This window comes from Astatotilapia calliptera, chromosome 3 (genome assembly GCF_900246225.1).
Source record: "Astatotilapia calliptera chromosome 3, fAstCal1.2, whole genome shotgun sequence".
Taxonomy (NCBI): domain Eukaryota; kingdom Metazoa; phylum Chordata; class Actinopteri; order Cichliformes; family Cichlidae; genus Astatotilapia; species Astatotilapia calliptera.
This window is the reverse complement of record NC_039304.1, coordinates 4,903,743-4,931,613: the sequence shown is the minus strand read 5'-3', so window position 1 is coordinate 4,931,613 and position 27,871 is coordinate 4,903,743. Positions and strand designations below refer to the sequence as shown.

General features: G+C 40.8%; 1 protein-coding gene across 9 annotated transcripts in view; it reads right to left on the bottom strand.

The window, feature by feature from the left end:
• Nucleotides 1-27,871, bottom strand: part of nrxn2b (neurexin 2b) — a 700,882-nt gene that overhangs the window by 108,235 nt on the left and 564,776 nt on the right. For all 9 annotated transcript variants that reach the window (XM_026160309.1, XM_026160315.1, XM_026160297.1 and 6 more), the window contains one exon: nt 5,713-5,894. In XM_026160309.1, the coding sequence (XP_026016094.1) occupies nt 5,713-5,894 (182 nt within the window). The remainder of the gene's footprint in view (nt 1-5,712; nt 5,895-27,871) is intronic.

Genomic DNA, 27,871 nt, shown 5'->3' with positions numbered 1-27,871 from the left:
CAGAATTGAATTCAAAATCCTGCTCCTCACATACAAGGTCTTAAATAATCAGGCTCCATCTTATCTTAATGACCTTGTAGTACCATATCACCCTATTAGAGCACTTTGCTCTCGCTCTGCAGGCCTACTTGTTGTTCCTAGAGTATTTAAAAGTAGAATGGGAGGCAGAGCCTTCAGTTTTCAGGCCCCTCTTCTGTGGAACCAGCTTCCAGTTTGGATTCAGGAGACAGACACTGTCTCTACTTTCAAGATTAGGCTTAAAACTTTCCTTTTTGCCAAAGCATATAGTTAGGGCTGGACCAGGTGACCCTGAATCCTCCTTTAGTTATGTTGCAACAGACGTAGGCTGCCAGGGATTGAGTTTTTCCTTTCCAGTCACCTTTCTCACTCACTATGTGTTAACAGACCTCTCTGCATTGAATCATACCTGTTATTAATCTCTGTCTCTCCTCCACAGCATGTCTTTTATCCTGTCTTCCTTCTCTCACCCCAACGGGTCGCAGCAGATGGCCGCCCCTCCCTGAGCCTGGTTCTGCCGGAGGTTTCTTCCTGTTAAAAGGGAGTTTTTCCTTCCCACTGTTGCCAAAGTGCTTGCTCATAGGGCGTCATATGATTGTTGGGTTTGTCTCGGTATCTATGAAGCACCTTGAGGCGACTTTTGTTGTGATTTGGCGCTATATAAATAAAATTGAATTGAATTGAATTAAAGAGCTCCCTCTACTAAGGAGTCAAAGAAATAGACCAGGACTCACTGGTTGAACTACAATATGTATGTAACTCATAAGAAGAGTGACCAAATGTGCAGATGGTACTTGGATGGACCGTGACGGACACACAATTGGTCAATTTAAAAGAAATCAAAGAAATCAGTCAGATCTGTCACATTTCATCCGTGTTTCCTGTACTACTGTTTTATGTCTGTATTGGCCTCACACAGTGTTGCACCACCATGTCTAATGTGTAAAAAAGACAATATTGGCTAAAGGTGGTACAGTTAACATTAGTAACAATAATGGGGCGGTTTGCACCATAAGAGTAGCCGTTGCTCAGGAGGTAGACCAGGTCATCGACTACGTGGAAACTTGGTGATTCGAAATTTAACTGGCTCCAGTGTGCATGGGAGGGCTGTCTGTTTTTCTGTGTTAGCACTACAACAGGTGTACCCTACCTCTCCCTCTATGACAGCTGGGTTAGGCTTCACCCTGACCCCCCCAAAGCCAAAACTGCATAAGCGGAAGAAATTGGATTTCCAATAACACCCACTTGGTTGGTTTCAGTCGTTTTCCATTACAATTGAGTGCCACCTAATGTACTTGTGGCCGTTATATCAATGCGGCCACAGTCCCTTCGTCCTGTGACATCATGAACACTACAACAACGAAGGACGTCAGGACAATTGTATACCTGCTGCTCGGTGTTTCTTTTTATCAGACAGGTTTCAAAAATGGTGGCTTTGATTTCTGTGAAGGAGACTCTCTCATGACTCATTAGGGGGTACCACTGAGTAGCCAATCGTTGGATGCATTCTCGACCCAAGTAAGTAGTGAAAAAAGTACCTGGTACCAGGTACTACCACTTAATGAAAAATCCTAAAAACTGAGCCAAGCTGACTCGAGTATGTACTAGTGGAAAAGGGCTAATAGTAATAATAATTTAATGACATAGTCATTGGGAACTAATTTCCTGCCTTTAACTTATCATGAGTACAATTGCCTAAATATATTTATGTAACAGGCTATTCCTTTTACACTGCTGTTTCTATCCTTTTACTTATGTAAAGCCTCTTAAATGCTTCTTTACCACCAGATAGCATACATCAGCTATTTGACAGTTTTCCATTTTAAACTGGCTTTATCAGAAAGGCCCTTTGAGAATGCTGTGCCTTCTCTCCTTGGGTCATCTGATCACCCTTTGAGCAAGGTCCATATGCTAAACAAGACCTTAAAGTATAACTGAAAGTTTCCAAAATAGCAAAGTAAGTAGACTTTGTTGTATTAAAAGTCAACCAAGGCTCTCAAAAGCATTTTGTTTGGAATTAAAAGAAGACAAACAACAACAAACAGGCAAGATGTATAACTTTCCACATACAGCAGTGTGACATATCATGCCCACAGCAGTGATTGCGTATCACTAGAGCTGTTGCTGATACAGCTGTCACATGCATCTGAGCACAGTGAGTGAAAGGCGACTGGAATTACTTCATATTCGTGAGAATGTTTCACCACTCATCCAAGAGGCTTAATTAGTTTTACTGACTCTTGGGGGGGTTATGTGGTATTTAACTTCTCCGGGCGATTAAACAGAGAGGAACTCCTCACCAGTCAGTAGAACTGATGAAGCCTGATAGATGAACAGCATATTTTCTCCAAGACTACAAAGCAAATTTAGATTCAGATTGTTTTTTCTTTTGTTTACTACTACTTAATATTCTCTGACCTAGGCGATAGCGAATCTTTATAGACATATGAGCAATACTGCACTGCAACAGCAATAAACCCAGTCATGTTTGGCATGCTCAGCAGTGATTCACTCCTATGGCATTTTCCAGGTAATCTATTTCAAAGCTTTTTCATCTAGAACTTTCAAAATGTCAGCTAGAAAGTTTTCTGCACTTTCAGACACACACCTACAGTAAATAATTAGGGAGGTGCAAGACACAAGGTCTTTTGAGGATATGGCATGTCCTTTTTAAAACAACTGTGGTCAGCACAATTCAACTTAAACAACTTATCCCACACCCTCAACTTTACATCTCCTACCCTGAGGCTTGATGACAGTGAGTCAGAAAGATACAGTGAGTGATGTCCTGCCCTCTGTCACATAAATGGACAGAAATGGAAGAAAGCAGTGGCATGAAAGAGAAGGTGGCTTGGTAAGAGAGGCAAGGTATATAAAGAGACGGGTGGTCTGTGCAAGATAAGGAATAATGCTCTATCACATTCTGACACTGCTGTCAGTAGTTCTAGTTACAGCAGCAGTCAGATTTGTGTCATATCCTCTAAGGACAGGAAATGGTTGAGATTGCATTCTGTGAAAACAACCATTAACAATAAAAATAATAAATACTTTTATGAGTAATGGTGGGTTTAAGTTCTCATAATTCAGAAATTTAGAACATGTTGAAAACCCAACAGGACTGTGCACACCAGTTTTTAAATATGTCAGACCCTTCAAAATCCCACCAGAGGCTAGGGAACAAGTCACCCTGGAGTGAAAAGTGAAGAGCTGTGTTTTTTGAACCAAACGCTGAAGCTAACAAATAAGGCCCCAGGTATTAGACCTCAAGGCCACTATCGCTGTTTGATGTGACACTATTTTGTAGTTTGACTAGGACCAGGAAGCCCCCACATCAGGTGGGGATGATATGGGGCCATGGCTCACAGGTTCTCTGGTCTAATTTACCTGTACTTCTCCCCTCAAAGAGAGACAAGCATAATTAACAGGACCAAAACACCCACCGTGGGCTGAGCAGAGTCATTTATGGGAGTGACTCGGGAGGAACGGCAGCAAATGAAATGTAATTGCAATGGGAGCAGAGGAGCCGGGCTGGTGTGTCGGAAGCACTGATGTGTGTGTGAGAGGGAGAGAAAGAGAAAATGAACGGGCCAGACATGAGGGAATGAGGGAGTAAATGAAAGACTCAGAAGTTAGATAGAGAATATGCACTTGAGAGAAGAGCAAGCAAAAGAATGACTGATGAGGGATCGTGGTGGATGGGCTGAGATAAAAAAGTGGGAAGCTATTCCTTTAGGTTAGGTTAGAGTAAAAAAAATGTACCATGGTTCACCTGATGTTTGACAGAAAGGCAAAGTCAAATTAAAGGATCAGTTCAACAAAATTACAAACTCTAGATGTTCACAGCCATACAGATAGTTTCATTTCCCCAGGTGCTGAGTTACGTTTGGAGATTTATTGCAATACCCAATAAAATGGAGGTGACGGTAAATGGAATTTTGTTGCAGTGCTCACGTCTTTGGAAATTTAATTTAAAAATTCCACAGCAATGTCTTATCACAGAGTCCTCTTACACAAATAATCCAGGGACCACGTTTTCCAAAGGACTTTTTCTTTCTGTATAAAGTGCTTCCACAGAAAAAAGACTCTGTAGTCTATGAAATATGTAGTCTGTGGAACATGCTAAGGAAAAGTGTTCCTGGAAAGGGATGTTGTGAAATTCTAAGTGCAGCAAGCACCACAAGTAAGCTGTAGTCTATGAATATGTTTGCAAAAAGAAGGGCAGGCGTGTGGTGTATTTAGAATGGCAAAACACTCCAGAAGTAAAAGAGCAAATGTTTGTGTGTTTGTTGTTTTGAATAGAGCCAGATATTGACTCTTGTTATTATACGGTCTTCTAATGATATTATTATCGGAGATGCGCGACTATATCCAAGCAGCCTTTTGTTAAAAAGCTTTTATTAAAAGCAGCAGAAGCTTTGCTTGTGATGTTGTAACCGGCCCTTCAAATGTCGGCGCGGCAGCAGTTAAACTCTGCCACATCCCCACTTCAACCTGAGCATTATTTGCTGGGTACACTGCATTTATGACTGTAATCTTTCATCATTACAGTCATTATCTTTATTTATCACAGATTTTAAGAGCATTTAAATTGGCCCGGACTTACTTAGTTCATCCACTAGCTTTGCCCCCCTACTTTTTCAACTACCCCTCTCTTTCTCTTTTCCAGCTGTCCCTCCCTCAGTCACTTTCAGTTTACGGAGCACTGGATGAGAACTGACCCGGGGTCAACTATGTTCCTGTCGCTTCCAGGCACAACAAATTGGGGTCACTGGGATGTTGGCATGGTTTGATCACACACACACACACACACACACACACACACACACACACACACACACACACACACACACACACACACACACACATGCACGCAGATGGTTGAGCGTAGATAACAGTGATAGCGTATTTTAAGTAAGTGTGAAGAAACTGTAGGATACTGCAATATCACCATTACAGGTACCATAAAACACTTGAGCTGTGAACCTAACTACACACAGCTTTTAAGTGCATGACTTCAGCAACATGATGAGTGGACCAGGGTTATCAGGCGTGGTCCTGCTTGGTAATTAACGGAAAGTCCACCATCAAATTGACTATGAGCGTTGAATGTAATGTTGGGCAGACGAAGCACAGGGGTCAATGAGACAATTAGAGCCTGCGTAAAAGCATTTTTTAAATTCCCGCTGTCCCTTAATTGCCATTTCAATTTATCATTAGAGGTGGGTTTAAATGACCTTTAAGACTAACATATGAAAGCAATAAAGGCAGAAATGAGGGTAATAACTAGTTTGACAGTAGATAAAAAGAAATGTTAGTTCACAGTCATTTTCCCGATTCTACACACATTAATTTCTTGCACTGACCCTTGCAAGTACTACAAAGCAGTAATCTAAATGGCATTTTAAAGGGAATTCTGCAACAACTGGAGAAGTTCTGTCCAGTTTTCCAGTTTTGTGAGCAAAAGTTTAACCTTAAATGATTATTCTCCTCTAGTGCTCTAGGAACTGACTTGGGAATCTGCTTTCCCCTGAACCCTACTTCTCTGCCATTTCACCTTCCCTGCCCAAGTACTTCTTAATCCATTTTATTGTGGACTTTCTCCTCTGATTCAACTGGCTGACAGTTCCTTCACTGTATTTTCCAATTCCCCTAACAATTTCATCCCCCATCAAATACCCCAGTACAGTATCTTACTATGTGCAGCTCCAGGTAATCTCCCAGTCCCCTGGCACTCTCCACCCTGACCAGAACAGCCTCCTTCAGCTGTGTGCTGAAGCCCACTGCCAGCCGGTCTGCCCGTGTGCTCGGCCGGTCATTGGGTGGCCAGGTATATGTGATGAGGGCTCCGCCTCGCCCGAAGATGTATGTTGTCCCAGCTGCAAAACACAGGGAGGAAAAGGGAATTACGGCTTAGTTCTTCAACATCTGGATAAGAAAGAAGTCAGCATGTTAAGTGAACTGAAAACACAAACAGAATATATTCCACTGTGTAAAACTGAGGGAAAAAAAGAAAAAGAAGACAGACTCTATGGACAACAAAATTATGTTTTTTTCCCTGTTATTTGTTATTATATGGTGCAATAACATTTCAGCTAGCGTTATTGCTTTCTTATGGGTTGCATATTCTTTTATTGATTTCTGCAAGTTTAAATTGAATAGCGTTTCAGCAGAAAGTCAGTAGTTAGAGGAAGTCTGCATCAGAGAGAAAGCACTATGTCTGGTTAAAAACATGCAACTAAAACATGTTACTGGTAGCGTACATCTTGGTCACAAAGTCATATCTAGCGTGAGCCCTGGTATGTGCAGGATGTCACTCGCCTTTGAAATGGTAATTCGGCGGGCTTCATTTGCAGTCAGTTGCCCGCAGTTGTGTTGGATTCAAACTAGGGCGAACTGACAAACTTTGGGCTCGCTATGCTGTCAGTATAACTACCATCTCTCAAAATTTAACAAAAGAAATTCTCCCTGTCAAAATAACTTTGCCTTAACAGTACTTTAAGCTCCAGCCTTAAAAAAGTACCCGCCCCATACATGGAGCGATTTCATGTTTGAACTGTAACAGAGTGGTTAGGACTTGGCTTGGCTCCAGTAAGCCTGGTGGTAAATGAGAAATGACGGGCGTTGGCTGTGATTAGCATAGAGTAATGAAACCACAGTGAACTGCTCTTAACCCTGTGGGCTGTCTGTCCTCCCAGGATCATAAATATACATACACACAGGCGCTCTGTCTACATACTAATGCATGCATATTTTGCTATATGAAGCACATAGTTGTATCAAGAAGATTACGCAAGTAAACAAGTGATTAATACACATAATTAAGCGCTAGCCATCCCAATGACACCTCACAAATCAATGGAATTGCTATGATTTTGATAATAACATGACTATAGAGTCACGCATGGTCACAGAAGTGCATGGCAATGGGTTTCATCTCCACGGACGCATCAATATACATAAACGACTTTCTTGGTGTGGTCAGGTCAAAGATGGCAGAAAGCAGACGCTATAGTGACAGCATGTCTTACGCAAGGAAGAACACTATTCAAGTATGCACACGTGCAGGCTTCCTTAATGTACACGCACGCTCACACGCACACTCACTCGTCTACCTGACACTTTCATTATCTAACTGCTGGTAGCCGTTTGAAATCGGCTGACACACACAACTCTCCTCCCGATCTCTCGCTTCTTCTCTCCCTTTCTGGCTCTCATCACCCCTCCTTCCCTCCATCCTTCCCGGCAGAGCTAAGCCCTCCGCTCAGCTCTTGTTGTTTTCTCGAGGCTGTATTATTTTAGCGCTGACTAATTATCGCAGCATGGCAAGGAGGGCTATAAAGAAGCTTTGTGCCGGAGGAGGAGGAGGAAAAAAAAGAGGTTGAAGAAAGACAGAGTATTGAGGCAAGGAACTCAGAAAAGACGGGTAAAGTGCAAATTGTGGATGGTGAAGAGAAGAAGTTGACACTTTCGTTTTTATTTCTTTCCTGTGTTTATTTGTGCAGCAGCATAGTTTCTCAGAAACTGGGCAAGAGGCAACTGTGGAGGAAGAGGAGAAAAGATTTCTAAAATGGCCGACGAGCAGAGAGGGAGGGGAGCCATGTTGTGATAGATGAGACTGAAGCCGTGTGAGGAAAAGGAGAAAATGGTTTCTGGTAGTGGAAGTTGTTGTACATTAACGTAGGCGATTGCACTTATGGGCGAGAAAGGGTTCATCACCCGTCACTAATTTTGCGTGTCACATTGAATTTTCTAGTCTGACAGATTACTGCTCAGCCTGTGCAAACATATGTGAGCCTACACAACACCGTCTGCCAAAAGTCTGGGACGCTGTGGAAAATATAATCAGTTGAACCGTACAGATACAAAATAATTAGGTGCTAAAAACAAGAGTTATTGTTCTTTTGAAAGATAAATTATTCATTTAGAATATAATCAAAGCAAAATGAAAATGACTGAAAATTTGGGATGGGAGAAGAAAATCTTAAAAAGTTGTACTTAAAAAAGCAAAGTAAGTAAAATAACTGGCAATAAACAGAATACAAGATAATTGAGTTTTTCAAAGAGGTTCACCACTCTGTCAAATCATCTTCAACTAAGCATCAACTACACAAAAACATTAAATATTATGAGGACTAAGAGAAAGCGCTGTGTTTGCCGTGAGATATCAGTCAGAGTTCTGTTTTTATACCCCTCCCAGTTCAAGCACACAATCCTATCTATGGTAGCTGCTGTAGGACAAACATGTTTTCATCAGCCATCTAAAACATTACAACGTGTTTCCGGCCAGAGTGTTTCTGCTACTGTTTGGACCAGATCCTCCCCAGAGTTTTTCCCTATCCGTGGAAAGCCGTCAGTGCACTCTTTACCTCAGCTGTCAGTGTCGGGGCCTACATCGCTTTACTCTGGAAGAGGTTGTAAAACTTTGTGAAAGGAGTTTGTGAGTCAGAGTCTCTCACTGATGAGATGAGTTGTTGAGGATATCCTGAACCTTGGTAACACCGCTGTTTTTACTGCTGTTAGCGAAAATGTCCTTGAGCGGATGAAACTTTTTGGACTCTGACACAAAACTGAAAATGTGAGAACGTAATCAAATTTTTCATCAGTGGGGAAGTGTTAGGCCACTCAAGCCCAAAATTAGCTGGCAGAATGTTATAACCAGCTGTTACCAGCCCTTCTCATGTATCCAGAGACGGGAGGGTCACATGTCTAACCTGCTGACAATAAGGAATTGTGACAATATAGGGAATACATTAGCATGCTTACTCATGTTTCTGTGTGTTATAGCCCTGACTTCTATGAGGGGCCGTACAAGCCAAAATTCATTCTTTCACTCTCACATAGTTTTATTTTAATTTCTATATTTAGATATTTTTATTCTCATGTTTTAGACTGCCCCACTCCAGTCGAACTCTGTGTAGCTACTTGGCTCGTTGAAGCTACCCGGGTGTTAGCTGGTCTAGAAAGTTCCCTCATCTCACTGCTGTGGGTGCAGTTGAGCCCGTCCCATCTCGATCAAGTGACGAGGACAACGATGTGACCGTTTCAGGAGATGATAAAATATTTCTTAACACCCCGACAGCTTGCTGAAGAACTCGAGTTTCTTCTCGCCCCTCCATGCTGTCAGACACTTGAAAGTGACCCGCGCGTGCTTCTCAGCAAATCACAGCGGTACAGACACCCAGCCTTCCGTTTCCACTATACTCTTTCATTCACATACATTATTCTCTTGCATACATATATTTTCTTCAGACATGTATGCATTCTCTTCTTACATACATATATTATTTGTGAGATTAAATGCATATTGAATGCATGTACAGGGCTCTAGACTAACTTTTTGCCATGGGCGTACCGGTACTGGCACAAAAGTTAGGCGTACCGGCACAAAAGTTAGGCGCACTCAAATTTTATAATAATTTATATAATATAATGTGTTTTTCTGGATACACTGTGCTTTTTCAGCATTCAAAGATTGATGACACCGTGTCAGAGCACTGGCTATGAATTTCAGAAGGATCAGGCCTTAACTTAACAGAAAAGTTAGCAATAGTTCTTTTCCTATTACAGCTACATCCACTTCTGTCGTGCCTAGGCTGCTCACTAGGGCTGGGTATCATCACTGATTTCTATAATCCCTTCGATTCCAGTTCTCAAAGTCCCGATTCGATTCAACTTAGCCTCAGACAGTCAGAAATATTATAATTCTGATCATTTATCAGTACTGACTTCATCAGAATTGTGAACATCACAGCAGATGCCTTTGTGTGAAAGTAACTGAGAATAAAACACAGAAAAACATGAAGGAGATTTTCCTGGTCTGGCTTTTTATAGCAGATAACCTTAAAAATATTCTACAATGTTCTGCATATAAAGTTTAAATTTCTTCAGTATTGAACAACAGAAAAAATAGGCTTTCTTGTCCGAGGTCATTTAAGTGAAAAAGAGAAAAAGAAAAGAAAAAGACAGCAGCCACAGCGCTGTAAACAACGGTAGACTGGTGGGTAATAAGCGAATGAATAATACAGAAAACAGAGATTGGGAAACTGTTCTTGAAGTACAGAGAGAGAGCTAGCTGTGCACGAAGTGTGATTTTAATAGTCGTGGAAGCAAAACAGCAAAATTCATGACGACATTGATCAAGTGTGAAGCGCAGTTTGCTGCTTCCTTTGCTGCTGGCTCGGTGGATTTTGGCTGGAGAGAGACAAAACCTGCAGCTCAGAATCAGCGCAAAAAGACGTAATCACAGCGCGGACCGGACGCATCAGAATCGCTAAGCTCCGACAGCGTGTCCGTCTACGGGCCGTCGGGTGAGAAAGCCGAGAAAGACAAAGTTGATTCTGATGCGTCGGGTCGTTCTGTGTTTACGTCTTTGTGTGGAATCCGTGTACCTGCTCTCATTTGCTGTTTGGTTGTTGTTGAAATGGTTTTGTGAGCTTTAATCTGAGAATCTGGCGTTTCTGGCAAAACACAGTTATATTTAAAAGTCGATTCAGGATTTAATGAATAATATCGCTTTATTCAAGCTACTCACCTCCCACTTCCACCTGCACTTTCAACTGGACCACGGCCAATCAGAGAGGTCTTGCCCTTTACTATCTCTGATTGGTTTAGTCCACGATAGGGGCAAAATGTGTCTGTTCTTGACCACAGAGAAGGTTGCAGATTTTTTTTTTTCTACCCGAACAGTTGGTCGCACAGGTGCAAATATTATTTTTTTAGTCGCACCACTGAAAAATTTGGTCGCATTTGCGACCAAATTGGTCGCACTCTAGAGCCCTGATGTAAATGAGAGCAAAATGTAGGAATGCATAAATGAAAACGCACGTATGTTAGAGTGAAAATTTGTAAATATGTACATTAAAATACATGTATAAGAGAGCACAATATTTCAATGTGTGTGTTAAATATGTGTAAACATGAGAATAAAAATATCTAAATATAAAAATTAAAATAAAACTATGTGAGAGTGAAAGTATATGTATGTGAAAGAAGAATGTATGTGTGTGAGAGTGAAAGAATGAATTTTGGCTTGCACGGCCCCTCATAGACTTCAGTTCAGGAGATGAGGCTTGAGGTGACGAGGAAGAAAATTTCCTTCACATTTGTGTTTCTTTACTCATTCTCCAATGATGTTTATTAGTTGAGTCTGAAGCAAACCCACTCCTACATATTTTTAATTGGATAAATTATAGGTTAATAGGATAATGCATTAATTTGTTAAATAAGCTAAAAAAAACACTACTGACTGCATCTTTAAAAAACAGATTTGATTTTATACTGGAAACCACTCCATAAGCTCAGTTCAATGTTGCAAATGAAAAAGCTGTGATACAGGTGTGCCTTACACAGTGAAAAAAATATAATTGAAAATCAAATCAAATAACAAAACAAACAAACATAATCCTGAGACACCACTGCTTTCTGTGGATCCAGGCTCATTTAAGATACGGCCTTGAAGTCTGACAAGCTAGTATTTTTAATTTTTCTGGAAATCTTGGATGCAAAACCCTTAGGTCTAAAACAGAGGGGGGAACTGGCACATAGTTAAAAACAAAAAACAAAACTAGCTCCTCTGATGGTATATAAAGTATTAAAGTTTGTATAATTGTTGAACAGTTTTGTTAGATCCTGGAGCAACAAAAGCTTCCATTCAGACATTTTTCATATAACAAAAGGCTGTCACAAGAGTAGCAGTGATCAACAGCAGTTAGCAGTAGCAAGTGTCTTAATTTCCTTAGAAAGTACTGAAATTTTATTACATTTTATTTTGGCTGAAGATGGACCACAGAAATTAGCAGGGACTCTGAGAAGCCATGAATAATGGGACAATAATTAAAGATTAATAAAAATAAAGTATATGAAAAAAGCTATTTTCTTTCTAGGAACTGGACCTAGATTGTTAATGTGCCTTATTATGAAGTAGGAACAGTACATCTAAAGTACAAAAAAAGAGCTGCATTTCACAGCCCCAATTCAAAGACATTTGGAAATTGTGCTAAATATAAATAAAAAAAGGAATGATTTGCTAATCTGTGAAGCATACCTTTAGCAAAAGTCCATTAATGTCGGGGAACTGAGGAGATCAGTTCTGTTGAATGGGAACGCTACCCTATTCATGTTTCATGGAGGATTTTCGCTGTACCTCAGTCCTGGGCTGTCTTTGTCGTGTTTTTTATATCATGATGGGCCAGATGGTTTCAAATGGTGAAAGGTTCAGCACCTGAACCCTTCTACTATGATGTGGATGGGAGCGTATGTTGCTCTAAAATCTGCATGTACCTTTCAGCACTGATGGTGCCTTTCCAGGTGTTCGAGCTGCCAATTCCAGTGGCACTGATGCACTCCTTATATGTCAAGGATTTAATGCATAAGCACAACAGTAGCTTTAATCTGTGTTTATGGATGGTATGGTGAACTGTGACAGAATGATTTCAGGAAGTGAACCTGAGGGCCTGAAGATCAGGGGCATCCAATATTGATTTTCAGCCTTGTCGTTTGTGCACAGATTTCAGCAGATTCTGAACATCTTTCAATGATGTAATGTGCTGTGGATGATGATATATCTGCACACGATGAGCTTTCACAACTTTATGTTGAGGAACATTATTCTGAAAATTTGCCCATCGTTACTTCTGACTCTGCTTTTCTAAGATGCTCTTTTTATACCCAGACCAATACCCAATTACTGACCTGCTGCCAAATATGTTCCCAGTTTAAATGCATGATATGTTTTCTATACTCTTATGAGATCCGAAAATCACCATCCTCTGTTCTTTGACATTTTACACACTCCATATGTTTTTTTGGAATTGTGGTTATTAAAGGAAGTATCTGAGCCTTCAAGGAATATTTAATTTGCTGCCCTTTAACATGAAACAAGCTACTTTGTCTATGTAATTTTGCAGTAAGACAATAATGTTTCTTTATTGATGTCACTCAGACAACATGATCAAGTATCAAGCAGTCAGAAGCAAGGAAGGGATGGCGCAGATGTGGAGAAAAATAAAGGCAAAAGGCCCCTAAAATGTAGGGAATTAAATGTATATATAATTGTATGGTTGGTGTATTCTTAGCTTTAGGGTGCAAAAACAGCCAAATTCGTAACTTGTCAGAACTTAAATAGCAAACAGGGCATTGAATCAAATTTTCAACCTGAATCACACCTAACATCTCATTTAGCTTGCATCGTGAATTAGACTTGGAGCCGGTATCATCGCTGCATATCTTGTGTATTCACTCACAGTGACGTAATTCTCATCAGTTAACACCCCTCTCATGCATAGCATCTATCATATGCTTTGTCTTCCCAAGAGAGCTCCTGCTATTCCTGACGTCACTGTCACACTTGTCACGTCTTTATTATCGACACATTTACTTTATTAGCATATCACGAACAGAAGCCACAAAGTGCTAAATCTCAGCAAGAGAATGAAATAAATACATAAAAATAAAACTTCTCTGCCCAAGTCATACTGGGAAATATTTTCCATGTCTTTCTTGTTCCTAAATCCATCTAATGAGCTGGTGTTGACTTTGGCTGCTGTGATTTGTCCAGCTGAAAGTGGCCACCTGCTGCTTTGTGCACTTGTATACATGGATGCATGTGTTTGTGTGTACGTGCACCTTTCTCCCCTCTAAATGAGGAGACAAAGGAGGTGCAGAGTCTCTAATGAGTAGTCTGACAGGGCGCATCTATGTGTCAGTGTTTCTTCTAGCAAACACCTGCTGCTCTGGAAGAGGTAAAATCCACTGAATACTGCAGTGCAACACACACTCAGCTGAAGGGAGAAAAAAAGTGAGCGGAAAGGTGTTTATCAATTATAAAAGCAGTCTAGAGGGGGGACATTCTTCCCTGCTAGTCTTCCACAAAACAAAACAAAACAAGAAAAGGGAACATCTCTACACGTTAAGATTCACCACCAACAGAGGATCTTTGTCACACATGCATAAAAAGGAAAACAATAGATTCGCTGATTGGAACTTCTCCAGTGTGCATGACCGCATCACACTTTTGATTAGGAATTCATCTAAAGTTTGCAGAAACAGCCAGTAGTGATGTGTGAAATGTAATGCAGCAAGAATCGAAACTTTCTAGCTAATGTGAACATAAAAAAGAATCCCTAATATGGCACTTTAATTAGAAGCTATATGCAAGGGTGTCTTTAAAGTGTGTTTAAGTGTGTTATTATCCTCTTTTAGAAGCAAAGACAGAAACAGAATGACGCTGCAGCATTTCAAGGCATCTTAAAAAAATTTGTTTTTGGTGTTTAAGTGTGTGACTCGTATTTCCTTGTGAAATATCCTATATTGTTGTTTGGGCTGGCATTGCAACACACTCCAAATAATATTTATGTCCAAAATGTTATCTTTACGTTTTTTGATTACATGTAAATTTTCTATGCAATTGCATCAAAATATTTTCTTTCCTGGTAAATTATTTAAATACGAAAAAACCTTTCAAAAAACCTTTGCATTTGCATTATACGTGAAAATGTGTCTGTAGTGTATAAGGCAGCAGAAGAATCCAGGCTCATGCATCTACGAGGTTTCTCCAAAACATCCTATCGAGAACTGTATTAGCTCAAAGGTTGTCAGCAAACAAAAGCCTGGCTGGATATGGATTCCTTTGACCTTTACTTCACTATGATCTAGTCTGGTAATCCTCTCAAATGCCCCTCCTTTGCCACACATCCAAACATCGAAAAAGAAGGCTAAATATTTATTACTTTTGTCTAATTAGCTCTGGTGCCATCGATCTGGCCGATCAATCCTACCTGTGGCTCTTCCAGCGGAGAATAAATCAAACCATCACAGGATACCCATTGATTATTATTTCCATTCACGTGGACTGCTCAGTAATTCAGTTTAAAGAATGAGTCACTCCCAAAAAGAAAAAAATACAATTTCCCTTTGTCCATGCATCCAGTAGAAAAATAATCAGAAATGATTCAAAGCTGTAATGAAAAACCTATTGATTTAGATTTTTTTCCGTCCCCTCTCCTTTTCCTTACTTTTCTTTTCGAAACTGAAGCGAGGGGAGAGTGTATTTAGGATTGAGTTTATCATCCCGGATGCTTTCTTTCTCTCTCTCTCTCTCTGCGAGGAGGAATTGATTTGGAGTAGTGGATTTTATACCATTGCCATCTAACATAGGGATAAACAGGTCATACTGGAAAAAGCAGACGGCCTGTGGTCAATGTTGCCATGTCCTGTGCCAGCTGCAAAGCCTCATGGGAGCAGACAGCGTGAAAATAGTAAGATAAACCGGTGATAAAATGAAAAATCCACAGGGATAAAAGGACTGCTGGTGGTGGTGAAGTCACTTCTTGAGAGGCAAAAAGCATGGAGATACACCAATGCTGCATGCATTTATACTCAGTCCTTATTTTAACATCCCAGACAGCCTCTCAAACAGTAACTTTATAACAGAGTTGCTTCCGCCAACCTTCATACATTATTGCATCAGTACAGACTGATTCTTTGAAGCAGTTAAGGAGAGAGACGGCGCTATTGATTCCTTTTAAAGGAAGAGACTGAAACCTTTGCTTCAATTTTTTTTTAGACACAACATATATTTCTGAGACACTTACAAAGAGATTTGTAGACTGGGAGAGAGAAGTGGGCTGAGATGAGATATTCTGCAAAAGTTTTCAGACAGCTGTTGATCTTTGAAGTTGCAGTTGCACTTACACACACACACACACACACACACACACACACACACACACACACACACACACACACACACACACACACACCAACAAGAACTTGACAAAGAGCACAGACTTTGCTGACATTTTAGGATCTTTCCATCTCTTTAACTCACTTGTGCAGGCACACACATCAATATCCTTAGCTGCAAACTCTCCTCTTTTGTAATCTTAGAGTCTTGTCTACATTGGCCTAATGGCTATTTCTTTATGACAGTATAAAGCATCCTAAATATTGTCCACTTCTAGAATGGAAATGGGAAATCACTTCCCCTGATCCAGTTGGAAAATATTTATCTTCCGCCTGTTACAAGAATTAGGTAAGATGATACTTGGTCATAACAGTCCAAAAGTTCAGTATTAAGCTGATGCAGCTGATGCATCAGGTCAATAATGAAGGCTGTTGTTTTGAATATAGAGATTTATGAAATTCTGCCAGTAAAAAATTACCAAAAAACCACAAATACTATTTAGACTATGCTGTTCTTGTGTTACCAAAGAATCTGCTGTGAAAATAGTGAGCTTTCTGCTGCGTCTAATCCTGTTAAAAAACTAGGAAAATTACTCTGTGTCCATGCAGACTTGGTACTATTTTCTCCCTGAATTTTGAACCTTAATTTGACACCTTAAGATAATTAAAACTGTCATCAGTCTGTATTCAGTTTCCTTTGCAACTGGGCCTGGAGAATTCTGAGTTGCTAGCTTTTGGTACTGGGCTAAACTTAAAGATCAGACATTTAGAATAATCTCTAAAAGGCTGAAGATTTTTCCCAACTGATGGTGTCTGTAATTAAGACCTAATTGGTATTCCACATGTATAAAAAACAAATTCAAAGCTAGAAGCCAAAAGGAAGCTTCTACTAATCCAGACTCACCAGCAGGCGTCACTACAGCAGCCACAAGAACATCACTGCCTGTCATTCTACCAGTGTAGCTGAATACCAAATACTGCTGGGGGCTTCCCACGAAACACTAAGTGGGTTTTTTTTCACTCACTATGTGTTTATACACCACTTTGCATTTAATCATTAGTTATTAATAATCTCTGGCTGTCTTCCACAGTGTGTTTTTGTCCTGTCTTTCTCCCCACACCTCCAACCAGTCACAGCAGAGTTTTGTCTTCCTACTGTTGCCAAATGCTTGCTCATAGAGGGTTGTCTGATTGTTGAGTTTTCTCTGTATTATTGAAGGGTCTTTACCATGCAAATCAAGTAAACTTGACATGGCCAATTGTTGCGATTTGGCGCTATATATATAAAAAAGGGAATTGAACTGAATTAATGTCATTGCTTTGACATAAATCATGGGTTTATCATCGAGGAGATGTGGTTCATGCTCTGTGTGGGAGCTTTGTGTTTGATATTTGTTTCTATTTGTTTTCACTCTCTGGTTAGCTTGCTTTTACTCACTGGTTAGGTTTAAGCAACAAAAAAAATGTTCACATGCTAAAAGCTGGAAGTGAAATCCATTTCACTGCTGCCGTAAAAACAAACACAGTGCATGATGGTACTGATGCCACATTTTGTTTGACAAAATTGTGCTTTGGGAACGAGAACAGTCTCACCTTCCCAGATTGAGTGCAGCTAATTATATTCTTTGGAATTCATGATTAAATTCGAAGCACCACAATGACACACTGAACACGAGTAACTAAAGTGGAGGGTGAGAGTTTGACCCCTCTGTTATTGATGTTCCATTATTTAATAAACTTCTGCTCCAAAAACTCAACCGCATATTTTGTCCTTTCAGATCTCTGCAAGAAATGCAGAGAGCTGAAAGGCATCGGGCATGTATGTGCCCAATGCCCGTTCTATTTTTCAGCTCTGTCCAGATTTAATGTCAGGGTGTGAACTTGTGGATGGGTGCCTTTTTCCGCAATGATAGTCATGCCAGGGGAATAACAGTGTTGCCCTGTCTTTCTAAATTATAGGCTACTGACAAAATGGAACTAATTTCAGTCTCAGATTGTTACCTGCTTCAAAGTACTTTGGAAAAATCACCATTTTTTTCTGTCTAGCTTAAAGATCAAAGCGTAGGGAGCAGATAATTGAAAATGAGCAGTTTCTGTGTTTCGCGTCACTTAGTTTGCTTATAAATGATTAAAATCACAAAAGTACAAATGCCATGGACATTGGAGTAGTTTCTTTAAATTACGATTTCAATTGTGAGCTATGCCAAATATTTTATATCTCGATGAATCATCCCACAAACTATTCAGAAATCTCTTCTGTCATCTTGAGATTTCTGCTGATTACTCCCCTCCCTGATTCTGCCAGCGGGGACCTGATACGCCGCTGTAGCTTTTTACAATTCGGGAGGATTCAGATGTTTCTCCTATTATGCTTTTGACACCAATGGCGTGCTGGCAAAGTTTGTTTGAAACAATTCAAAATGCTTGTTACGTCTCTAGAGGAGATGCTACTATCAGAGAGCAATTTTTGTACAAACATCACTCCACGGCTGCTAAGACACCCTCCCCTGTGTTTTTCCCGAATATCTTTAAATGAAGGGCTCCAGTGGGAGAAGTATGAAAGGCTGTGTATATGTGTGTGTGTGCCGTTTAACTCTGATAAGAACTGAGTAGTCTTTAGAAAGGTTGCAAGGCAGGACAGTCCATCTACCCTGAATATGTGCCATCTAGAAAGCTTATTGATCATCCTAAAATATCCTCCTCTGTCTGATAACTTGCTCAATAGTCTGGTGAGGCTCAGACAGTGATGACCAATAGAGCTGCTAAAACAGACAGCGACACTTTTTATTTTTTATCAAGCGCATTTATAGTTTGTAAATAATTTTCACATAACCGCGGATATCTCTAAAAATTTATAGCTTAGAGGGTTTATTCTCCAACACAACTGAAGACTTGTGAAGAGGATTTATAATAATAATGGATTGCATTTATATAGCGCTTTTTGGGGCCCTCAAAGTGCTTTACAATTCCACTATTCATTCACACACTGGTGGAGGCAAGCTACAGTTGTAGCCACAGCTGCCCTGGGGCAGACTGACAGATGCGAGGCTGCCATATCGCGCCATCGGCCCCTCTGGCCATCATCAGTAGGCGGCAGGTGAAGTGTCTTGCCCAAGGACACAACGACCGAGACTGTCCGAGCCGGGGCTCGAACCGGCAACTTTCCAGTTACAAGATGAACTGCCAACTCTTTGAGCCACGATCGCCCCTAGTCCGCACTGTGACATCATCACCAAGATGTCTGCTGTATTTTCCAGTTGAAAATTTGAAGCAAATCACCGGTTACATGGGTACATTTTGCTCGTGACAAGACCACTGAGGCATTAGTGTAAATTGCTATGCTATTATGTAAGTCGGGCGTTTGAATCAATGTGGCTAAGAAGATGTGCAGAGGAGAAAAGTGAGGACATCCAAAAGACAGAATTCCTGTTGTTTTTGACCTGAGCATGTCTAAATAGCAATGCTGAAATACTTAAACATGCAAATGCTTTAGTCTTGTTTCTGGCACTCACTTGAAAACAGGCTTAAAACATTGCATTGCACATGAAATGTGTCGGAGCATCTGAAGGAAAGTTCTAGAGGCTTTTAAATAAACACACATGTTCTGCAGTTAAACAGAACTTTAATCAGACTTTTTATTTAGAAGGATTACCGGAAAGGTGTTAATCATAAACTGACTGCACACACCAGACCAACTGGATAAAGAAGTCCATTTGTATATAATTTAATCTGGTTGGTTGTTTTGTGTTCACTGTGTTTTTACTGTTTGCATGCTATCATGTCTCTCCCAAGCTGCATGCTGACACACCCAGCCTCAGAAAGTCTATGTGCTTGAACTTGTGTGAGCATGTGCAGGAGCACAGAGCTGTTTTTTTTCACATTAACATTCTCATAATGATCATGCTGATCAAACTCCAGCAGCAGACAGAAATGTTTGAATATTTAAGCACCAGGTTCTGGCCTGGGACTCGGTTGTTTCATTATTCACCGTGTTTAGCGCTGAATGCGTCAGCAGAATGACCCCACCCACAACCCACCACCGCCACCAAATACTAGTACTGCAAAAATATGGTGAAAACAGCTGAAAAATCAAAGTAGCAAGACTTTGGCTGGTATCTACGCTGAAATGTAACAGTTAACAGAAGGTGGAAAAAGGGAGAAAAAAAGAGATAAAGCCATGATAGCGCTTGGTGAAAATGATGAGTGAAACAGAATCTAACAGGAAGCTCTGAAGAGATAGAGATATTCTGCACTGTTGAACACTGACATGTGCTGCTTGAAAAAACATAACAGACCTGGATAGAATGATCTTTATTTCCCATACAGAATCATTAAGCATTGATGTTCTGAAAAGGCCATACTGTTTTTATTTATTTTGCTGCTAGGTATAAAGGTGGGAATAAAGGTGTGCACTTGTGTGCGTATTTATTTATTCATGTGTATTTATTTGCATGTGTGTGTGGGCGTGTGTCAAGGGGGGTACAAATGTGCAAGCAAGTGTGTGCACTTCTTGATAATGTTTAATAGCCACGGGCCTAATTAGTGTTAACATCATCCTAATTACACTGGAGTGGCCTTCACAGTACATAAACAAACACAGGCTGAAGCTGGTGTAGCCACCCTGTCCCTGAAGTGGTGACCTTATGAAAAAATGGCTCAAATTGTAAAATTACACAAGTGGAAAAGTTTTTGCATGAACCGTGCTCACAGGGCATAGAAGTTGAGAAATGACATGGATACAAAAGTTGTGTTTTTGTGTTTTTTTTTCACAGAAACCTGTCAGATAACAGATGCTACTAGGAAATTATTAACATGAGCAAACTAACCATTACCCTTTCTGGCTAATTATTCTGCAGAATTGAACAGATACGTTAATAAGATGTCAGAAAACAGAGACATGAAATAGTGAAATACAAAAATCAGTATTTTGTTTTTACCAAAAAGCGACCTGAAATTTTTGGTTTACAACAACCACTTCATTCCACGGCACAACAACCAATTTAATGGAAAATCTGCAGAAAAAAACACTATTAAACTAGTGCAGAATCCCTACTCTGCTACTGGTGACCACTGGGTAAAATTAGCCTCCACTGACTTCACCTCTCCAGCTTGTTACATGGACATAATGGCCTCTCAGAAATACCACTTATCAGAATCAGAGTGAGAATGTCAGCACCTTGCACAATCAGTTTGGCCAAGCCAACATCATCCTCCACTTTAGCAGCTTACAGCCCAACATGAAATGGACCCTGCAGAACACTTGACCAAAGGTGGGAGCAAAATTCCAAATGGTTCTTTAATGAAATGAGCTGAGAGCATTTCAGGGTTTGGATAACTTGTTATTGTGGCACTAGAAGTGGAAGAGTGTTTGAAATATGTACATCTAATAGGATAATGACCTTCATCTTGGAGAAGTAGATGCTGGAAAGTGGAGGACAGGATGGAGAGAGTGATTGAAAGCAACGAAAAGAGGCTGAGAAAGTGCAAAAGATGAAAAGGGAACAATGGGAAGCTTCTTCCTATTGCGAAAGCACAGATCCACTCTGTTTTATTCCCCAAGACTGTATTCCTCGGGCTCCAGGGTATCCCACATCAAAGGAGGAGGCGGATGAAGAGAGGAGATGAAAGAAAAAAAACACAGTCTGCTCGATGTGTGAGGTGCATGCATTAGATACTGCATGTATGTGTGTGAAACTGTGGGCGCATGTGATGAGCTGGAACAGGTCAGTCCACACAGGACTTTGGGATCATATGAAGCTTTGAGTCTTGTTGACACGTGAAAGCTGCCTGGGTGGGATTCAATGTTGCATGTCCATTTCCCAAACAGAATGGCCATTATCTAGTCAGAAAACTATCGTGAGTTTACATCCATACAGATTAGCCCCAGAAGGGAAAACTGAACAAACGTGAGCATGCACCTTTAAAGACCGAAGGTGGTCTAACTCCCCTCTGATCTCACAAGGCTCATGAGACTGCTACATACTGCTTGGGTGGTTATTGAAGAGCCAAAAGCTAAATGCAAGGGATTGGTTATCCCCCACAGATGTGACTGTGAAAAAAAAAGAGAAAAAAAATCCTCATGCCAGTTCTCTGAGGAGGGTAGCTACTGAAATGTCACTGGATCCTCTGCGTTCTGATGCCGAGTGACTGGATGAAGCAAAGACAGTTGATTGTATTCTTTTCATCTCTCCCTCGCTTCTCAGGCCCGGGGGGACTCTTGGACATGGGGCCGGCTGTCTGAGTGCGCCTGTCGTGTATTTCACATGCGACGATGGGGTAGGGTGGGGACTGAAAAGATGGATAAGCAGGACAAGGAATGGGAGATACTAAATGAATGACTGCTTAATGCTGAGAGTCCTTCAATGGAAAAAAAAAAAAACAGACCGAGCCAGACTAATAAGGTGATGAGACAAAAATAAACAGAGGAGGGGAAGAGCAACAGCAAAGCAGATTTGCTGCACCGTGTCCGGAACCACAACATTTAGCCAGAGGTTCCTTTCTAACTCCTCGCTCCCTTTCTCACCTTCTCATTCCCTTTATTCATTTTTAACCCTCCCTTTGTCCACCGTGCCTGTTTTTCTTTTGCAGATTGGCAGTCAGACATAGGAGGCTCTGCCTCTTACATAACAATCCATTTGTTGGCTGGTATTGAGAGACTGCTTAGCAGCCGTTGTGCAAACAGCAAATAAGGCCCTGAATGAGGGGGGGGGGAATTAGAATTCGCAGACACTGATGTGCACAAACAAACACAGACTGTAACAAGACGGTGAACAAAACTGGGGTTACTCGTAGAGGACTCGCGCTCATCTTTGTGTGTGTCATGTTGGCTGAGGAGCCAGCTGGAAAATCTGTTGCGTTTAATAATGATCTGCTTAAGTCACTGACATTTAATCCTGTGTGGTTTTATCTGTGTTGTTTATGGACACAAAAAAATGTTGTTGCAAATAGGAGCCGTGTCTTTCTTTTCAAAAATGGGAATTTACACATAAAACTAAACTTTTTTTTATGTTGCTAGAATAATAATATTAAAAAAGACAGGGCATTATCCCAGTTTACCCAAACAACCTTGATTTGATAAAGAAAATCTGCAAAAGGAAATAAAACAAACAAGGTTTTATCAGGCAGAGAGGGTCATCAATCGTTTTCGCAGCACTCATATAAGGCAGTCCAGAAGGGACTTAAAATGACTACTGGCGGGTGGGAGCAAAAAGGCGGATAATGCAACAGGCTTTCCCTTTTCTTTTGACAGTAAAATTTCCCTTTACTGTGATCACAATCATTCAATAAGCTTTACCTTAACAACAATCATTGCCCAAACATATGTAAGGGGATTTTTTCTGCTCAAACCCAGCATAACCATTGACGTGACAGTAACGTTTCATTTGCAAACGTCCAGCTCTACTTAAGATAACAGCAAAAATTAAGTGGCACAAACCAAACAAAGTGAGCCAACAAAAAGCCTCTTTGTGTGCAACACTGTTTTTATGTGACAGATTTTTTTACAGTCGTCGCTCATAGCTTTAGCTGAATTACACAAATTCATCCATCCATCTCCGCTTATCATTATCGCTGCTACCGTAGGGTGAGTGGCAGGGTACGCCTTGGACAAGTCGCAAGTCTTTTTCAGGGCCAACACAGAGAGACAGACAACCATTCACACACAAATTCCCAATTTAGAATCTCCAGTTATCTTTGGACTGTGGGAGGAAGCTGGAGTACCCGGAGAGAACCCATGCAAACACAGGGGAGAACACGCAGACGCCACAGTGAGAGGCCCTGGCCAGATTCATCTACATACAAATGTGTCTATACGGTTCACTCTCCCCGATTTTGTTGACTTTTCCTGATACGCTCTGGGCAGTCTAACCTTCAAACTGCATCGTTCACATGCAGCTCCCTCTGCATGAAGCCAGTAGGGCTGCTTGAACCTAAATAGTGCCGATGTACACAGAGACACCGCATGAGAGGATAGAAAATGTTTGGGTGGGGTTGGGGACGCCGACACAAGTGCTTAGCTCCAGGCTATTCTGGAGTGCGTTAGGGCACTGGTGACGCGGGCTGGGACTGTTACAAAGCCATTTAAATGTCTTAAATGTCACAATGGTGTAATTCTGTAAAAGAGGAAATATTTATTTCTTTTTCCCCCCTGCTGAAAAAGACCAAACGCTACTTCTCTGGCGCAAAGACATTTGTTCTCATTGCGTGCTCATTCAAGTGCCTTGAAGTAACAAAGGAGTGTTCCTGCTCTCTCTCTAAGTGAAGGGAGACAGGTTATAGAAGTGAATTGCAACCAAGATGGCTGAAAGGAATGCTCGAAGGCAAATAAAGCACACATCTCATTTCATCTTGTCTTATTAACAAGTGCAAGCAGATAACAGCACAGCTGCCCCTGAACGCTAACTGAAATGTGATTTGATTAAACGAGGCAGCCGTTCCAGTGTCCACACACTCCAGTGGCATCTCCGCCACCACAATAACTCCAGCAACTCAAACAACCCAAACTCATTTCCCGAGTTCATATTTAGTGTGTACACTGTGGCTAATGAGGAAAATTAGACAAATAACGACTGCAGTTCACTCTGGATTTGAGTCAACACATCAGCCAGTCTGGAGGGGCCTCGCAGTGGCAAGGAAATATATTGTTTCAGCCAGGTCTCGCTCGTAAACAAACAGCAAACATTTTCTCTGTAATTAGCAGAGCTTTCCTGCTAAAGCATGGACAAGATCGGGTGATTACAGTGATCACAACAACCTTCCTGAGCCCTCAAGATGCATGCGGGTAAACTTCTGCATCCTGCTGTCTTTTGATAGGTTTTCTGTGGTGATGTGACAAGCTTTGACTGTATTACCACAAATGCAACACCCCAAAATACATGACAACCACTTGTCTAGCTAAATGGATGTGTAAAAAGACGAATCTACAGCTTTGCTGTAAATTAGTGCTAATTATACTATAATTATCCTCCTCATAGGACAGTTTAAAAAAACCTAAAGTGAGGTTAAGGTTGTACACAGAAAACTCCTGTAGTACTTTCTCTGCTCTCACTCTCAGTGAACAGATTAAAAGAGTTTTTACAGATGTGCTCACTTCTTGTACAACAGTCTAAGAATACAGAGACGGACATCATCATCTCTTCCCTCCCTTGAAATCCTGCCAAGGTTCAGTGGATGCAGCTAACTGGCACCCCGCTAGTTTTCATACCATGAAAGTGCAGAGTTTATACAAGATTTGACGTAACACAAAATAACCGGGACGCTTGTAAGTCACAAATTGTGTCCTGCTTTTACAAAACTCTGACAGTGTATTACTGCTAAAATGTACAGGAAAATCTGAGTACACAAGCAGGCAGTGTAATTCTGTTTTAATTTGTTTTTAGCTAAAGCCCGAGAAGAAGGAGGATGGTTAACCTGATCATAATAAACAAGCGTTGACTGCCCAATGTGATAGAATAATTACACTCCCTCTCCCTCCAACTATGGAATCCTTCAGAAAAATGAAGCCACGATAGCTGAACCAAAACAAAAGCACTAATGATAGCGTGTTAGTATGTTTAGTAACAGGTAACAGAAATGGTGCAAAAGAAATGAATCCCATTGTCAGAAGACACAGAGAGGGCGAAGACAGAGCACGACACAAATCCAAAGTAACGAGAGTGAACCTCTCGAACCCTGAGCCAACTTTAAACATGCTCCAGATAAAGGTCTTCTATTAAGTAGACACTGCAGCATAAAAGCCCATAAACGCAATTACTGCTCCTTTTATTTTAAAGATAGATTCATCATGAGTATGGATGATAGTGACCTCACGATATTTTTCAGAGCTGCTCTTTGCTCCAGGGATTCATTCTCCCACGTTCTACTTTAAAACGTTCTAAAGGTGTTGTATTGATTATAAGTCAGAGGGTATATTTGTCCATGTTTTCCTTCTTTCAAAAACTCTCATTCGATTACTGCGCTAGACAAAGAAACAGAAAAAAATCCAACTGGATTCACAGATCTATATATAAACGCAGCCCTGTAGCATTGCACTCCCACCTCCTTGTTTCACGATCACAATATGTAGTCACTGTGGCAGTCCTGGCCAGGTCCGCTTCAAACATGCTGGAGACCATCTGATCCAAACAAATTTATTTTGGTTTCACTGACCTAAAGGTTCTACTGCCAAACTTCTATTCATCGTCTGTGGCAATGTTAAATCTCGCTGCTTCATGATATTAGACTTAACTGGAAATTATCAGTAGAACTCCTTTATTTCCATCAAGGATATGCTCTGAGGTCTAGCATTTTCACTCTGAACTTACAACACGAATTACATTCTTTACTCTAAATTACAAAATCAGTAAGAAATGTGGAAACATGTAGCTTCCAATGCTTGATGCTAAAATGTGCCTGCTTTGGTCGCCAGTGAGTTATATGTATTGTTAAGACCACTCTTTTAAAATCGAGTCCATCATATGCGTATGGTCTAGATGACCCTACAGTAGAGGTAAAATAAGAGCACAGACTCTCAGCATACAATAAAGCTGGTGTCAGCCATGACACGGGGATGTACTGTGGGTGCAGATGGAGCAATAAGATGACATTTTGCTCTCCATTTCCTCTCACAGCTGTTGCTAGCAGCAGGAAAAAGCAGAAAGAGGGGATAGAGGTTGACATTGTTAGAGCAAAAGATGGTAAAAAACAGTGTGAAAAGGAAGCAGAGAATTACTTCTATCTCCTGACCTTCAACTGCTGCTTCTGTCCTTGCTGGCTGTCTCTTTCCTCACCTCCCTCAATCTCTGGCCTCATTTTTCTCTCGACCTCTCTGCAGAAGTCGACACAGATCACACACTGCCAGTAGGCTCATCTGGCAGGTACGAATGTGGAAAAGGCCTTGCTGTTTCTAATGAGACACCCTCTGTGAGAGTTTTAAAAATCCACTCTGTCGTTTGCCTCCAACAACACTAGCACACAGTGGTGGATGGCAAAAGGTTAGAGAGTAAAAAGGGGAAGGATGAGATGTGAGGGGGGAATTAGGAGGAAGGGACAGAAGAGATGAAGCATGAAAAAGAGAAGCAGGACAGAGGGAGAGGCAAAGCAGCAGAGGGGAACAAGACCTCTTATAACCTCAGCCAAGTCAAGGCAAGTCCAGCTTTTTATTCTGACCGGGGAAGGTTGACTGATTGCAGCATCTGTGTGAAATAGTCTGAAATACTAAGCTTACACATGGACAATAAGAGCATACAATGCAGTCCTCAGGCACGTAATCTAGAGCCAAATTGGAGTTCTCTCTTGTGTTAAAGATCTGAGGCTGCACACTGGCTCAGAGTGGGTTCACAAGTACATGAAATAACTTGAGGGCAAGACCTAATTGCGCTTGAAATATTGATCAATGAAATCTTAAAACTAATCCTCCAACAGGGAGACAGTGAAGAGATGCCATTACTGTGGGCATTTGTGATTTTCTCTGTTCAGGTCTGAAAAGTTCCTGCAATCGAGAGGATGACTATTGAGATTACAGATTTCTTTTTCCCTTTATGATTAAAAGTGTAGCAATACGGCTATACTAACATCCATCTGAACGAGCTATTCTCTGGTAAAATGTCCTAATGTCCTTTCACGGCAGATGGCTGACCGTCCCGGAGCCTGGTTCTGCCGGAGGTTTCTTCCTCTTAAAAGGGAGTTTTTCTTCCCACTGTGCCCAATTGCTTGCACAGGTTCTCTGATTTTGGGGGTTTTCTCTTGTCCATGTAAGCACCTTGAGGCAACTCTTGTTGTGATTCGTCACTTTACGAATAAAACTGAACTGAAAATGTATTTTTAAAAGGATTCCAGTTGCTGTCACTATAAGTAATCTATCACAATTAAAAATCTAATTTTATCCAAGCTTTCAAAACAACAAAAATAAAGCTTAAAGATGAAGACTAGTTTACATTTACATGTACATAATGGTGCAAAAAAATAAAACTTGCTTATTACCGGAATTCATGTGATTACAAGAAAAAAAGGTTTAATTATATGATACACATGATAATACACAAATGTGAGTAGGAGTTATTGAATGGGATGGCTTTTGTGAATTGCTCATGCAAGCGGAAATGAAACAAAGAAGCTGTGGTCTAGAGAGAAATTGAGGGAAACAGATTCAACATTAATGAGAGAAATGAAGGAGGCGTAATCAGGAGAGCTGAGG